The 17,263-nt window shown below is 38.6% G+C and overlaps 1 protein-coding gene across 1 annotated transcript in view; it reads right to left on the reverse strand.

Annotated features, from left to right (window-relative positions):
* The window catches only part of DNAH5 (dynein axonemal heavy chain 5), a 258,228-nt gene that overhangs the window by 92,659 nt on the left and 148,306 nt on the right, over positions 1-17,263 (reverse strand). Inside the window, exons 43-48 of the mRNA XM_028492810.2 lie at positions 14,964-15,205; positions 12,341-12,517; positions 11,712-11,913; positions 10,080-10,222; positions 9,038-9,172; positions 96-218 (exon numbers count right to left, since the gene is read on the reverse strand). Of these exons, the coding sequence (XP_028348611.1) occupies positions 96-218; positions 9,038-9,172; positions 10,080-10,222; positions 11,712-11,913; positions 12,341-12,517; positions 14,964-15,205 (1,022 nt within the window). The remainder of the gene's footprint in view (positions 1-95; positions 219-9,037; positions 9,173-10,079; positions 10,223-11,711; positions 11,914-12,340; positions 12,518-14,963; positions 15,206-17,263) is intronic.

Genomic DNA, 17,263 nt, shown 5'->3' on the forward strand with positions numbered 1-17,263 from the left:
GCCACAACGGTGAGAGGCCCGCGTACCGCAAAAAAAAAAAAAAAAAAAATCAATGAGGAATTAGGCAAATATAGTGTACAATAGGATCGATATACCTGGTCTCCCCACTCATTGATTATTGGCATATTCACATCATCAATAAAAACAGTCATCTTCTTTCCTGCTGGAGGGCCATATGTTGTGCCCATGCGTTTATCCACATAGCTCTCTACTGTCCTCTGTTAAACAGAAAAGTCAACAGAAACATCTGTGACAATATCCCCTGACATGGTTAATTATTTTAAAAATCCAGGAACCTTTGAAATGACAGAAATTACTCAGAAAAACCCAAATGTCCCTTAATTCTGGAAAGCAGGGCATGAGGTACCCAACTTTTCTTGCATAACGTTTATAATCTTTGAAAATCTGGTTTAATTTAGGAGTAAAGAAAATTCTGATCAATGTAAAGCTTGAATGGGATGAGACTCTTCTGTTTATTTCTACAGATTTAGTTTTGTCTTATTGTGCCTACATTGGTGACAATATAATATAACCCTAACCCCCATTATTCAAAGGTCCAGCCCTCCTCAAAGTTTCCTTATAATCATAGACAAAGCTAAACAGGGCTACTGTCCAAGAGGCTTCTCAGGTCTTGCTCTGAGCTCCACGGGCTGCCATAATCTGAAGACTGGTCTCTCTTTGTTGAGAAATCTGCCAACTGGCTTCTGGAGCCTGACACAGTCTGCCTTGGGCAGATGCAGTCACGCTGAATCACTTCTCTTCCCCTTCACAAAGCGGAGGACAAGGCCCCCTCTTTTCTGTCCAATACATTCTGAGCTTAGGTGGTACAGGAGGAAACTGCACTGTGCTCTATACAAAGCTGTCCTAGCAATGTGGAAAGAAATACTAAAACTGACAGAAGGGGTGTTGGAAGGAGTAAGGGGGACATGAGGGAAGAACCCCAGACTATTGACTACAGTATTAACATTTCCATGGTCATAGAGTGTAGTCTGGAAATCAATCAGTTGTTCAGAGTGTATGGCCTGTGTAAGCAGAGCCAGCACTGCAAAGACAACAGAAAGGGCTCGCACTTCTCATGCTCCAGAAAGTCAGTCTTAAGACCTCATTTTTTTCCCACTGATTCATGATTTAAGTCATGTCAAAGATACTGTATAAATATACGAGAAAGTGGAGGTGTATTGAGATAAAATGCATTCTCATCCTATCCAAAAAAGAGTTTCCTTATTTCATGAAGAGCAAACCAGTTAAAATGACATTAATAATCCTTCAAGATACAACCATGGGGCTTCCCTGGTGGCGCAGTGGTTGAGAGTCCGCCTGCCGATGCAGGGGACGCGGGTTCGTGCCCCGGTCAGGAAGATCCCACGTGCCGCGGAGCGGCTGGGCCCGTGAGCCGTGGCCGCTGAGCCTGCGCGTCCGGAGCTGTGCTCCACAACGGGAGAGGCCACAACAGTGAGAGGCCCGTGTACCGCAAAAAAGATACAACCATGAAATAAGGCCAAGATATAAACAAAAATCTATACATCTGTCCTTGAAAATTTCCCCAGTTTGGTAATTTCAAAATGTAATTTTCTGTCATCATTTTAATGAACAATAGCAAAAGATGTGAACATTTTTCACCATTTTAAAATAGAAAGATATATAAACATACCACACAAATTTCCCATGACAACAGTACAATGGCAAGAAGAATTTCATACTCCCCTGACATAAAACTGTTTAAAGTAATGTACTAGGCTAAATTTAGCTCTCCTCAATGAATTTAAATGGATAAAGCAATTAATAATCTCTTGACAACTCCCTATGGCAAACTAGAGCCTTCCAGATATTCCCTTGTCCGTTAATCAGAACTCATAGGCACACGAAGATTTTATGTCTTGGGGGGCCTTCTAAGAGCCAAAAGCCATAGGTGGAACAGGTGAAATAATATGGAGTAATAGCCACATACCTGCACTTTCTTCCCCTTTATTATGACCCTAATTTCTTTGAAATAGCAGGAAATTACTAGAAGGAATTCATTTTAATATATAAAATTATTACTTTTATATATATATAATTAAAAAGCTAAGTTGATAGAAACAATGGAGGGAGAAAAATTAAATAGCTTGTGAACCTAGAAGCTGAGACTTCTTCCTGTGTTTAGAACTGCTGGCCATTAAATAGTTGCCGAATGAACTGGGGAGTTTGATAAGAGCTCCGGAAAGCCTGAAACACAATAACTTCATGTTCTACTCCATCATAGATCTGTGTGTTTGGGAATATTTAGGAAAACCGTATACTTGGACTAGTGTCTCCAACTGGACTTCCCCACTTAGATGATCCAGAGCATCACAAAATCAACATATCCAAACGCAGACATCTCTGCCTCATCACAAAATCTGCATCCACTCCTACGTGCTCATCTCAGGGGTTAGCACCAACTACCTAAGTCTCAACCAAACATTTCCACATCCAACACTGATAAGATCTATTGCAATTTAAATACTGCTTTTTAATGTATCTCATCCTCTCTGAAAAATGATATGCCCTTGATCAGTTATTTGTCTTTCTCATATGGATTAATGTCACAACCTTTTAAATTGCCCTCCCTGCCTCCAGTCAGGCCTGGAAACTTCTTTATAAGTCATATACAATGTCTATATTGTGTGATTTACAATTTTGTCTAGACTCTTCTGTCTCCCCAAAGAAATCAGTTTAAAGAATAATCTATCATCTTTGTAGTATTCTGCCACCCACCTTCTCCCTGGTCTCCTTGATCTACTGTCCCACCTCATCCATCTTTTTGGTGATATAAACCATAGTCCAGTTAATAAAACCAAATAGGTATATTCATGGATTTGATTATTGTCTGTCTCTCCCGCTAGAATGCAAGGGAGGCAGGCACCTTGTTTATCTTGTTCATCACTGCCTCCTCAGTGTCTAGAAAGGCGTCTGGTACAATATATTTATCAGTAAATATTTGATACATAGATCAATAAAGATAAGAAACTTGGGAGTCATCTTTAACTTTTTTTCTCTCTCTCCTATCCCTCTCCTCCAACAATATCCACTCAACCAAAAACGAGTCCTGGGCTTCCCTGGTGGCGCAGTGGTTGAGGGTCCGCCTGCCGATGCAGGGGACACAGGTTCGTGCCCCGGTCCGGGAAGATCCCACATGCCGCGGAGCGGCTAGGCCCGTGAGCCATGGCCGCTGAGCCTGCGCGTCCGGAGCCTGTGCTCCGCAACGGGAGAGGCCACGCAGTGAGAGGTCCGCGTACCGCAAAACAAAAATAAAAAATAAAACAAACAAAAACGAGTCCTGTCTGCTCTGCTTCTCAACCACAATTTGAACACAACATTGTGCTCTTTCCATTCCCACTTTTACTATCTTGGTCCAAGTCAACCTGTCTCTGGAGGAATTACTGTAACCATCAGTATTCCAGTGGTTCCTTATTAGTGACTTACAAGGAACACCATGATGCTCCCTGCGCACCTTCCAGTCTCGTTTCTAAACATTCCTTTTCAGGCTCTTGGTTCCGGCCCATCACAGTCTTCATTCATTCATAGTCAGTTAACAATAAAACAATAAAATGATGCCCCTCTCAGACTGATTTACAGTGTTCATTAAGAGATCCTTATTTACATATTCCTAAAGTAGCCATTTCTGAGCCAAAAATCTCTCAGCATTAGTATTACCCAAACACAATTTGTGAAATATTGACTTAGATGAATGATCTTCCATAAAAATCACTTCTCTCAACCCAGCTTATTGGTAAAGAGTTGAAATCTCTAGCAAGGGCCTGGACTAAGGGCAGTTTATGCTGTTCTCTGAGAAGAGACAATAGCTTGACTCTGAAATAGGAGAATGGTAGTCAGCATGACATCATCTGAAGCAATCTATGGCACCTAAACAACTTTCTGACCTCATCTTCTGTCAAGCTCACACATACATGGTATACTAGAGTGAACCCCAGTTGTGACAGTGACATTTTAGACATAAAAAACAGATGGTTAGTCATCCAGATACACTTAGGAATGGGGTTAAGGAAAGCCATTCTATGCTACTCTTCTCCATTCCAAATGAAAAGCTCTAAAACTAGGGCAATTCAATTTTCTGAATTAGTCTCTTAATAGACAATTCAGCCTCTATAATCCCTAAAATATTAACATTCTATAAATATTAAATTCCCCCAAGTAATGGTCAACTCTTCATTATATTTATTCCTGTAATTCCCTAACAAAATGAATCCCCTCATCCTCTGGGCTCCAGGGTACTTAGATTACTCCATAAGTAGCACTTATCACATCAGCTATACTTGATTGTGCACGTCTGTTTCCCCAGCCAGGGGGAGGAACATGTACAGTTGAGGAGGTTGTGCACTGCCCAGTTCTTGGGTTCACTATTCACATTATTGTCTCTGTGAATGGGACATAACACAAAATCTGCATAAACTGCAATGGCCTTATGCAATAGCTCTGACTGGGTTTAAAGTTAGAAAAAAAGGGGTTAAACTGCTACTTCCCCCACTTATTAGCTTTATGACTTATAAGTCATTTTAAAACACATAGTCACTGAACCACAGCTCAAAAGTGAGAATGTATATAGAGATACATAAATCATGTATATGTATGTGTGTGCATACACACAACAGAATATTATCCATAAATGACATAATACATGTGAAGGCACTTAGTGAATTTAATGCATTATAAAAATGAAAGATATTTTTATTACTATAGGTATCTCTATATATCAGCACTTAAATCATTTTTCATATATATTACATCCAATCAAATTGAAATATAAAATATACTTAAGTTTAGGCTTCCATGTATCTGCTATTTAGCTAAAAGATAAAAATGGAGAGCTTATGCTTTTTATTAAGAAATCTACTGTCTAAAGAATACCTTTCCATTTTATTGTAACTCATCAAAACCAAATGAAAACAGGCTTATATTAGTAAAGTTTAAAATTCTCAATAGCATATTATAAAAAGTAAAATTATATCAAAAATAACATGAAAATATAATAATATGTAACTAAAAGCTAAAAATAAAAAAATGCACTGTGATAAATCAGCCATTTGAATATTAATAGGAATAAAGAAAAGCCATTGGAAGGATCAGATGGGTGAAAGGAAAAGCACAGTGGAAGACATGGGAACTTGGTTTCTCACCCAGGTTCTGCCACCAACTAACTATCTGGGAACTCAAATGAGTACTTCAATCTTCCTCAACCTGAGTGTGTTAATATTAACAGTGAAACCTGACATTTTTAGAGAGCTTTTTACCATAAAAAAATACTTTCACGTATTATATCTTAAGAGTCTCCTCTGGAAACTGGTCTCCAGACTATGCTCTGAAGCATAGAAAGGATTTTCTTCAATCACACGGGCCCCTACAGGAAGCAAGAAGGAGGAGGTTGGAAGGGATTTCAGCAGGCCAACTCCAATTCCATCAAAGCAAAGCCCTTGTTACCTGTTTGATAGATTAGTCTTCTACATAAGATTTCATTAGGAAAAGTGGTTCTGAGTCTAGGAAAAAATGTGGAACTTCCTTCCAAGCTCTACAATTGTCATTTTTAAAAAACAAAACCTATTGCTACACAAGCATTTGTAAGATGGTTGTTGCATTCAGAATACTTCGAGATTATTTTTAGAACAGAGAAATCTTTTCAGAAATTCTCTTAAGAAATTCTCTTTTTCGTCTTATTTTCTGCATTGTTTATATTTTTAAAGGTACGTGTGAACTACTTTCAAAAATAAAAAAATTAAAACAATATTTGTTTTGAAAAAAAAATCATCTCTCTTAAAAGACTGACTGAAATTTCCTTAGCCAAAAAGAGGGTGACCATATAATTTTGGTCCAAACTTCATACTTCGGATAGTGACAGGGATGCTATTCATTATTCATCTGAGACAACAGAAGTTGACTGGACAGTCCCAGGAAAAGAAGGACATAGAGTCTGTCCTCCCGCTGATAAAAGATGTGAAAGTGACACCATGGTAAAAACAAAGGAAGTTCAGATGAAAACAACCTGTCAAGCAACAGACGTGTGTCCTTGACACATGTGCCATCATGGCAACACAGGAGGGACAGACGGTCTATTTTCTCATCTACTATTTCAATTTGGTTTGGATCCAAATAAATGGGACACACAGAGACAAATGCTCAGTTCCATCAGCCCTTGTTTAGCATGAACGGCTGAAAATTATAGTAAGAAAGTTAATTACAGCAGTTTGGCTAATTGAAAGTTTTCTAAAACTAATGAGTCTAGCTTAATTGAAAGCCCTGGTGCTTAGCAGTCAAAACAGGCACTAAACAGACCAGATGATCCTGTGATGCCTCTGAACAGAAAACGAAATAGTGAAGTGTTGAGACCACCTTCTTACTGAAGGATAGGAAGGATTTGGGTTAAACATCAATAGTTGTGAATCAGATAATGGAACCCTAAAGAATACAGATGTTTATGTTTTGAAAACCTGTTGTTTTTTTCTTCTTCTTCTAATTTATTATACTTCAATATGGTACTGCTTCTAGAAATTTATTACATGGTTTATGAATTTGTATATTAATAAACAGGATGTTTTCTAGATTACGTGTGCCTTTTTCTAGGAAATTAGTAAGTATTTCATGCTATAGAGACATAAAGCACAGGTCTTTACCACCTGAGAGGGGTAAATATCACCAAGAGTTACTAGCAAAAATATGTGACAACTCCTTGCCACATACTAAAGAATTTGGCTAGCCTTTGTCCCTGGTTCCTAGGAGGAAGGCTTTAAACCCTTGGAATTTCCCGCATAATAAGAACGTCTTTGTTATTCATTGTGGGCCCCTCAGACCACTCATATGCCAGAAAGACCAAACTATGATTAGAGTGTTAGGGCTTTAAACCACGGGATAGCAGCTCACTTCCCAGGGGGAAGGGGTTTGGAGACTGACTTCAATCACATGGCCAACCAATCATGCCTAGGTAATAAAACTCCAGTAAAAACTCTGGACATTGAGGCTCAGGTGCGCTTCCTGGTTGCTGATATACACAGATATGCCTGGAGAGTAATACATCCTGAGGACAAAGAAGGTTCACATTTGGGACCCTCCCAGACCTTGCCCTATGCATCTTCTTTTGGCTGATCCCAATTCATATCTTTTATAATAAAACCATAATCGTAAGCATAGCATTTTCCTAAATTCTGTGAGTCATTCTGGTGAATTATCAAAACTGGCAGGGTCATACAACCTTTCAGTTTGCAGCCAATTGTTCAGAAGTGTTGGTAGCCTGGGAACCCCTGAGCTTGTGGCTGGTTCTGAAGTGAGAGAAGTTTTGTAGGGACTGAGCCCTTCACCGGTGAAGTCTGCACTAACTCCAGGTAGTTGCTGCCAGAATTGCACTGCAGCCCTAAAGATTTAATCCACTCCCAAGAAATGTGAAGAGATAGATAGCTACCCTACATAATGAAAAAAAAAAAATCACACTTTGATTTAATGCTTAACAATCTGCATCCACAAGTTAAGGTTATATTATAACCTTTAAAGAGATGTTCTCCAAAAGTAAAACAAAGTTTTAAAAATATAAAATAGTATCAAGGGAATGTGTATAATGTTAGCATCTTGCCAGCCTAGGATAATCTAATGTGCGGTTCCCCAAACACAAAAATACCACTACTGAGTCACTGCAATCTGGGGTTCACCTTCGATCCAGACCTTCCCAACACAAGAGTGTGTAAATGATATTCATTAATGATAAAAGGCTAGCCAGTTTTGGAAATTCCATCTCTGACAGAGGAGCATAATGTTTTGACAGTCTCATTTAGAAACTTAATCAATGGTCTTAGTTTTTTGGCACTCTGTAGTCACCAATTACATTAAGTGATTAAAAAGTCATGATTTAGCCTTGTGCTCAAGAATTTCCATTGCTCTTTGATATTTTCATTCCAACAACTAAAGAACAACAAAGTTAATCAAAAATGAAGTTCTTTGGATTTGAATTCCCCTAAAAATTTCCCTTCCATTTTCAATTTATGAATGTACCTTTTCCTAACATTTTCATATGTAACTTTTCAAGTGTCATTTCATACATTTCAATTTATAAAATGTATCTTTTATTAATGTATTAATGTTCTAATAAATGTGTCATAGATTATTTGCAAACAATTAAAGCATGGACTGACGTTTAAGATTTACTCTCTGGTTTCTTAAATAATTTAGGAATAGGAGAAAAAGAACCAGTTAGCCACCGCAAGCCCTGGTCAATTTTGGCAGTTCCGTTGACAAAAGCAATGCAAACCTGAGAGTCGTTCTCTGTTCCTCCTCAATGATACCATAAGCAAAACCTTTAATGTGCTAAGATTCTAAGATTGTATTCCTTGCTGCAATTGATAACACGAGCTACTGTGGAATGTTAAGTCAGTGAACAACAAGATAAATAGGAACCAGAGATTGCAAAAAGAATAGAAACTAGATTTGAAGAGGATCAGACTTGAAGCAAGACCAGCTTCAAGATTCTTTGATGCCAATACCCTGTTGTGGAATCATGAAGTAGATTACGTAGAGGTGGATAGGGGGAAGGGAGAAAAAGGAAACAACATGAAAAGTATTTCCTTTGATATATTAGCAGCCCTTGACTCAAGAAAGAGACCATCAAAGATGACTCCAGTGTGTCTATCCTAATGACTAGAATAATAGTAACACCCACAGAAAAGCAGACAGTAGGGAGAAGAAGTATGTTTAGGTGGGGAATAAATAATATTTCTTTCAATTTTGGATTTTGCATGTTCACAGGCTTTTCTACGGAGATATTCTAAACAGTATTGGGGCTTTTAACACCATATATAATCTTTTTATTTCTCCATAATTTAAGATTATATTTTATCATCTAACTAGGAGGAGATTCTATTGCAACAGAAAAATAGAGATAATGGAAGACGTATGTAGGGGATTCACTATGGCTGTGAAAGTGCACATGCAGTTCAGTGGGGACAGCAGAACAGCATGAGATTTGAGCCTCCAAAGCTTATCACAAACCTGGGCTGAACCAGCAGCACCAGTGAGCCAGTACCTGAAACATCAGCGGGGTGGTTGCAGAAGAAAAGTTCAGACTCTTGATCATGTGGCTTTCAGGATCATATTTTGACAGAAATCCTTTGATTATGACCGTTTTGGCTGTTCCTTGTTCACCAATTAACAGCACAGCCTAAAATAGGAGTTGAGAAAGAAATCCAAGAAATACAATAAAATTATTGTCATGGGCTGAATTGTGTCCCCACAAAATTTATATGTGGAAGCCCTAACCCACAGTACCGCAGAATGTGACTACGTTTGGAGACAGGGTCTTTAAAAGGATGATTACATTAAAAATGAGGCCGTTAAGGTGGGCTCTTGTTCAGTCTAACAGGCATCCTTACGAGAAGAGGAAATTTTGACACACAGAAAAACAAGGGGGGCACACACAAAGACCATGGGAAGACACAGTGAGAAGACAGCCATCTGCAAGCCAAGGAGAGAGAGGGGGCTCCAAAAAAACTAAACCCGCCAACACCTTAATCTTGCATTTCAACCCTCCAGAACTGTACAGAAAGAAATGGTCTTTGATTAAGCCACCGAGCCTGTGGTATTTTGTCATGGCAGCCGCGGCAAAATAATACAATGATCAAAAGAGAAGGATTTCTCTTTAGAAAAACAAGTCAAAATTCACTTTCTCTCAATATATGAAAAATCATTACTTAATTATGAATTAAAGCTATTCAACTCTAATATTGTCACTGAGGAATAATAAGAGAAGTATATGAATTTGGGTAATACTTTCATTTATTCTAAACAGCAACATAAAACATTCTAAACTAAATGCAAGATGCTTCATGTTTTCTTTTTTCTCTTTTTGACATCTTTATAGGAGTATAATTGCTTTACAATGGCGTGTTAGTTTCTGCCGTATAACAAAGTGAATCAGCTATATGTATACACATATCCCTATATCCCCTCCCTCTTGCGTCTCCCTCCCACCCTCCCTATCCCACCCTTCTAGGTGGTCACACGATGCTTCATGTTTTCAAGGGACATTTTTAAATATGTTACTTTTAATAAAAGTGAAAGAGCCATACCTTGCCCTGTTTAGCGATGGTTTTAATTAGGAAGGCAGTTCTCACATTGTCAACACTTGGCACCAGGATGGAGCCATATTCTGGGGTGATATTAGATGGATACACATATTCCTCAGTACACGTCTTCCAGTGCATCCATTTACCTGAGGTGAACAGAGAACATTTACATCTTCATATTCTTATTAATAATTTAACTCCTAATTATAATGAGCAGACTCCCTTGAATCTCATGAAGCCATCTTCCAAAAACTCCCCACAAAGTAAAATTCATTAAATTCAGACATCTAAGTATTTCAGTATGTGTTCGCTGAGTCAAGATTTCCCAAGAAACTATTCCCAAAGTGGTAATATTAGGAAATAGTAAGAAGTATCTTGGAATTTTCTTTTTAAACATGTAGGTTTTCAATAACAAAAAGTGTGTATAAAAATACAGGACAGGGATGGGCTTCCCTGGTGGAGCAGTGGTTGGGAGTCCGCCTGCCGATACAGGGGACGGGGGTTCGTGCCCCGGTCCGGGAGGATCCCACGTGCCGCGGAGCGGCTGGGCCCGTGGGCCATGGTCGCTGGGCCTGCGCGTCCGGAGCCTGTGCTCCGCAACGGGAGGGGCCACAGCAGTGAGAGGCCCGCGTACCGGAAAAAAAAAAAAAAAAAAAAAATACAGGACAGGGGACCTCCCTGGTGGCGCAGTGGTTAAGAATCCACCTGCGGACACAGGTTTGATCCCCTGTCCAGGAAGATCCCACATGCCACAGAGCAACTTAGCCCGTGCACCATGACTACTGAGCCCACGAGCCACAACTGCTGAAGCCGGCGCACCTAGAGCCCGTGCTCCGCAACAAGAGAAGCCACTGCAATGAGAAGCCCGCGCACCGCAACGAAGAGTAGCCCCCGCTCGCCGCAACTAGAGAAAGCCTGCGCGCAGCAACAAAGACCCAGTGCAGCCAAAAATAAATAAATAAATAAATAAATTATTAAAAAGAAAAATACAGGACAGTGATAGTCGTATGTAACTAAACTCATTTTTCATTACATACTTCCCTAACTGTAAAACCAAAAATAAAACATCCTAGGATGCCATATATAAATATTACGTGTATTTGTACTTTATATATATGTATGCACATTTAAAAAAACTTAAAGTATTGCAATACATGCATAGATACAGATGTATAGATATACACACCTATTGCATAAAAATATTCCTACTTTGTCTTTTTTTGTAAGTTGCTGATTATATCGAATGAATGGCTGAAATGGATCTGATTTGGTGATTTTTAAAATTTGTTTTTATTTCATTAAAAGTTCAGTACACGATATATTTAACAAGAAAATGTGCATTTGGAACTCAATTGAAATAAATATTTGAAAAAGAAACAACTGACTCTCTTTCATACACACATAAACATTTCCATTTCAATTTTACAGCCAAGAGTTTTAATTACCATTTCGAAATATAGATGATAGCTAGCTAGCTAGCTAGCTAGCTAGATGATAGATAGATAGATAGATAGATAGATAGATAGATAGATAGATGATAGATGATAGGTAGATAGATAAATAGAGCGTAAATATTAGCCATTTTGGAAAAAACTGGTCCCACGTGTGATGGATGGACAGAAGAGAGGGGCTCACCATCAGATGCAACGTAATAGTCAAACATGGTGTCGTCAGGCCCTGCTAGAAGCGGCAGGTCCAAGGCCAGCCTCTCCTGGGAGCACAGCCAGCGCTCCATGCGGCGCCGGCCATCCAGTTCCAGCACTGCCCCGACGCTCCACATGAGGGAGAAGACGTAGAGTCTCCCCAGGTGCTCCGGCGTGACCTCCCCACCTTGCTCCTGAGCACGAAAGAAACTTTTCTTTTACTTACTTAATTCTCAGACCAAAACTTGGCTTTGACGTTTTAATGAAAATAGCAAAGATCTAAAAGGGATAACAGTTTTCCCCCAAAACAAGAACGAGGGAAAGATGAATAAAACCAGAGAACAAATGCAGAACTGATCTCTGGGAATCCCAAGCTGGTCTCCAAAATACATTTTGAATGCTTGTTAGACAACTGCGAACCTGCCCCTAATCCACAAGTCTGGGGTTTGCTTTGTGGAAAAAAAAAAAAAGAAATGAAAGAAAAACACAAAATATGCAGTGTCCATGTTTGAAACCTCCCCACTTCCCCATGGTTCTAAGAATCATGTTCAAATATCGCAGACCCTGCACAGTATGGCTCAGCTAAAAGGAGAGAGAGTTCTAGAAAGTTGAGCGATTTACCTTGGAAGGGATCAGGCCTTGAAGCATGTTGATGCTTTGCATGATCACAAAGGCCTCCAGCATCTCCATCTGGTGTTCTAAGTTCTGAATACTGAAGTGATACAGGTCTGGAAACGACTTGGTGTACAGCTGACGAAGAATTTCAGCTTCTTGAGGCGAACGTTTTTTAAGAAAACCCTGTTGGTTTGCAGATGAATGCATTAATTAAATTTATTAGCACACCAGAAAAATGGCCATTTTTGGACAAAAGTTTTCTAAATATCAGTTAACAATAATAATAATAATATCTAATGATTATACTGCACTCCTGATGTACCAGACCTTGATATAAATTCTTTCATGTATTACCTCATTTAATGCTCAAAAAAACTCTGTGAGGTAGGAATTGTTATTATCCTTTTACAGATGAGGAAACTAAGGCCCAAGGAGTTTAAGCAACATGACCAGGATCCCACAGCTGGTAGGTGTCAAAATTCAAACCCAAAGTCTGATTCCAACATCCCTACGTTCAGTTACTACACTACACAAAAGCTCAGGTCTTGAAGCCAAGATGGAGGGAAAAGTCTTCGGCTCTTGATTAAAATATGCTAGGAGAAAATGAGGAGGCATATACATGGAAATAACTTAGAAAAAGAAAAAGGAATAAAAGATGAACAAAGGAAATCCATCCCCAGATTTTTCAAAATAGGAAACAAAGGTTTATCACAATTTTATTTCTCCTAATTTAATGAATAACCAATGTAGAAAAAATATCAAAGAATACGCAGGAAAATGGGGAATTTAGTCATTTGGAAACCCAACATTAGGAAACTACATGTGATTCATAACAAAATACCACTTAACACAATATTTTCTTCAGGTGAGGAAAGTTCCCTCGGCATCAAGAGATCAGGTCATTCTTAGAGATTCTGAACAGAAGCAATAAAATGTTGATTCTCAATCATCCATCATTTCCTGAATTCAACATGATTGCACAGCAACAAAAAGGAAGCACAGCACTTTCAAGCTGATGGTGCTATGTAATCAGCGTGGCTCACAGAGGCTCGTGGATTCCCATGAACACAGCTTCCCCATTGGTCTGCCCTCTAATAGTTCTCTCAGAGCTGCCCTGCCCTGCTGTAAACACCTCCAGTCTTGGGAGTCTTGCTTCTTGCTAACCATTTGTAAGCAACTTAGCGTTAATGTAAAGGCCTTATTCAGCCTCAACGTGGACAGAATATAATAGAAGCTCATTTCATAAATAGCAAACTGTAAATATTCATTAGCTAATAGTGTAAAAGTATTGTTTAAAAGCCTTTGTGAATTTAAAGTATTTGGGGGAAAATCACAAATTCATTTTCACTTGGAGTTTGCTGCATCTGTGGTTACCAAGGCTGAATCCATTGTGGTACTTTAAAAAAAAAATTTTTTTTAAACAATAACTCCTGCACCTTCCTCCTCAGAGATTCTAAATTGATAGATTGAGGTATGACACAGTCATCTGTATTTTAAAGAACTGTCATTGGTGACTATTCTTGCAAAGCCAGGGTTGAGAACTCTTGCTCTGTTTTCTTCTTAAAGGATAGATAATTTAACTGTGAAATCTGAAACCTTCCGAAGCATTTTTAATGACATATCCAACTGTACTTCAGTATCATTCTGCGTTAAAATCCCCTCCTTCTTCACATCTTCATCTACTTGATTTAAAATATGAATTCATAAGTTTTCGATCAAAATTATCTCCAAAAAACTTATGTAAATGAAAATAATAATTTGACCAACAATGTCAAAAAAGATTTTACAGGTGGCTTGTCTAATAAGCGTTCTGCCTTACACTATAATATTTATTTAGTAAAATATCTAAGTATGAAAGTCATTCATTTATACTCTTATGATAATAAACATACTCTAACATACATTCATAGTAATAAAATAATATACCTTATCATGAATTGAAAAGATATTATCTGAAATATTATTTCCAAGTGCAAACTTAAAACTAACGTTATGACTATTGAATCTCATAAAAATTCTTTATATGAATTTTAATAAATTGTCTTCTTCGAGTTAATATTCTAAGACAGTTGCTCCCAAATTTTATGTGAATGAGTACCTTTTTAAAATATCATGAATCCCCAAAGTGATACAATTAAATTTTCCTTATTCACTCACAGTTTGGTGGGATTATATTTTTTAATATTTATTTATTTATTTGGCTGCGCTGGGTCTTAGTTGCGGCATGCGGGCTCTTAGCTGCGGCATATGGGATCTAGTTCCCTGACCAGGGATCGAACCCGGGCCCCCTGAATTGAGAGCTCAGAGTCTTAACCACTGGACCACCAGAGAAGTCCCTAGTGGGATTATTGATTCACCTAGGCCTTGCAATTATTCCCCAGCCCATGGGGTGTAATTCACAGGTCTAAAACTATTAGAACTGAAGAACCCTGAGCACTGAAGAAACCTGTAAGGGACAACCTGGGCTGAAGGCCCCAGAGCATTCAAGGATCTTCCACAAACATCAGCATTAAAATGCAATTACACCAACAGGTCTGCAGAAAAATCAGCGCACACTCTAAAAGAATGCTAAAGGATCTGTTTCCCTCTTTAATTATACCAAAAAAAAAAAAAAAGATTCCAATCATACCTCAAGAATAGGACTCCAATCAAGGACAGAAGAACTCATGAAAACCATCCCATTTCTTGAGACAGTAGCAGGCGAAGCATTGTCAATGTTATGAGGTTCGAAAACTATCTTGCAGTTTGGAGCCATGGGAATCCGATCACCATTGGCAAGGGTTAGAGTTTTGTTATCATCCAAAACGGAATTCAGATTTTCAATCCAGATGGCATCTACTGGCCCATCAAGAACTATCCAGATATGCTCCCCTAGAACATCCCACCAAGGGCAGGGAGAAAAGCATACATACACATACATGCATATATACATAACTACTATGCTTGAGGAAGTACTATAATTTGATGTAATTTTCATTAATTTTTAAATAAAGCTTTGATCTAAATGATTATCGTATTTTGTCACATAGGACTCTTCCTGTTCATTATATAGCAGTTGTTCAAAGCCCATAATCAAGAAAAAGTCCTTAGTTCATTGAACAGATATTCCTTGAGCACCTTCTCTGTATCAGCACAGTTCAAGGGATATTGTGATAAAAAAGACAACATCCTGCCTTCACAGAGCTGACTTTCTAAGGGGTAGACATGACAATCAAACCAATATGCAAAGAAATATGTAAGAAAAATTCAGCAGGATAAGCGGGTGAGGCATTTTAGATAAGATGGTCAATGAAGTATTTCTGGAGAAGAATGAAGTGATGTAAAGATCTAAAGCTAGAATTTTTCAGGCAGTGGAAACAGTAGTTGCAAAGGTCCTGAAGTGGGTACAAGCTTAGGGTGATCATGTTCCAGGAACAGCAGGAGGTCGAACCTGTTTAGAAAGAAGAAGCGAAGGGGGAAAGGGATGTGAGTGATGTCAGAAAGGCAGAGACACGGAATCCATTCTGGTCTGCACACGTTTAGTCTGAGATGTCCAACAGACAGCCCATAGAGCTGTTGGGTTGGGAATTCAAGGGCTAGAGATTGAAATGTAGAAGCCATCAGCTTAGAGATGGCATTGAGAACCATGGCCTGGGTAAGTTTCTTCTAGATCATAAGTATAGATAGAGACGAGAGGTCTGAGGACACAAGCATTTCAACGTTTAGACTTCTGGTAGGGTCTCCTCCACTGCTTCCTCCCTCTGGCTGACCTCTCAGTGAAACAGAAGAAGGAGGCGAGTCAGCCAGTAAGGTATCCCTGAAGTCAAGTGGTGGACGAGTTTCAAGAATAAGAGTGATTAACTGTGCCAGACGCTACTGAGAGCAGGGTTATACTGAGAATCGATAGAAACGCCCTTGTACATTTAGGTATTCAGTTTAATAGTTACTCTTAATTTCTTAACCACTAGATACTCTTACTTACCAACACCGTGACCAAGTTTGTCGTTCTAATTTTTATCTCTAATGTAACAACTGTGAAATATTCTAAGTCAAATCAAATGCTATGAAATCCCTAATCGTGCTCATTCAACTAGCAGTTTAAGTAAAATGATGATCTGATCACTAGAGTCTCTGTGAAAGAAAAAGTATATGTTGCCTTTCTAAAAATGACTTAAGAAAAAACCTCTCTAAGCACCTATTCTTTAAGGTAACATTTGGTTACTGGATCTGTGTTTACACAGGACTGCTAGAACAAATCAGACACAAAATTTTATTTTATTGCCGTAAAACAACAGCAATTTCTAATACGAGCACGCTTTAGAAGCGAAGCGTTTTCTTTTCTCTTTTAACAACTGGTGTTGGATCGATCAGCCACATTCTGTCAAAGAGAACGTCAGTGGTGCCACTTTAAACGTTTTTCAACAGAACGCTGTTGCCCAAAGTGTGGACTCGTGAAGTAAGCCCAAATGTCTTGTCTTCCTCCTATATTCTTATCTGTCCCTGCAATTGCTTGCACTGTGCTTTTCTCTTACTCATTCAGGAGTGAGAGGAGAATTGATATCACCTCTTCCATCGGAGCTTATTTTCTGGGACCACTGGGCTCAAGTCCCTAAGTAAGAGAATATTCAGAGTGAACCACTAGCCCTTAAGGAGTGTGTTTAAACAAAAAACAAACACCCGTGTACATCTAAAAGAGAATAATTTGTTAGACTTCATTTTTTGATATACACAATCTTCTTTCCAAAGAAGCCCATATCCTCCTGTGATTTTATAGGAGAATCGGTTTTCTAAAAATAGGCCATACTTAAATAAGAGTACCATTTTTTACCTATTCAGTGAAAACAGTGATGATGAAATCACTTGAATACGGTACTACCAATGTTCCTTAACAGCTTTTTCTATCTATTTTATCCTAAGTTTTCACAGGAATATAGAAATATTTTTTCAAAA

Source organism: Physeter macrocephalus, chromosome 8 (genome assembly GCF_002837175.3).
Source record: "Physeter macrocephalus isolate SW-GA chromosome 8, ASM283717v5, whole genome shotgun sequence".
Lineage (NCBI taxonomy): Eukaryota > Metazoa > Chordata > Mammalia > Artiodactyla > Physeteridae > Physeter > Physeter macrocephalus.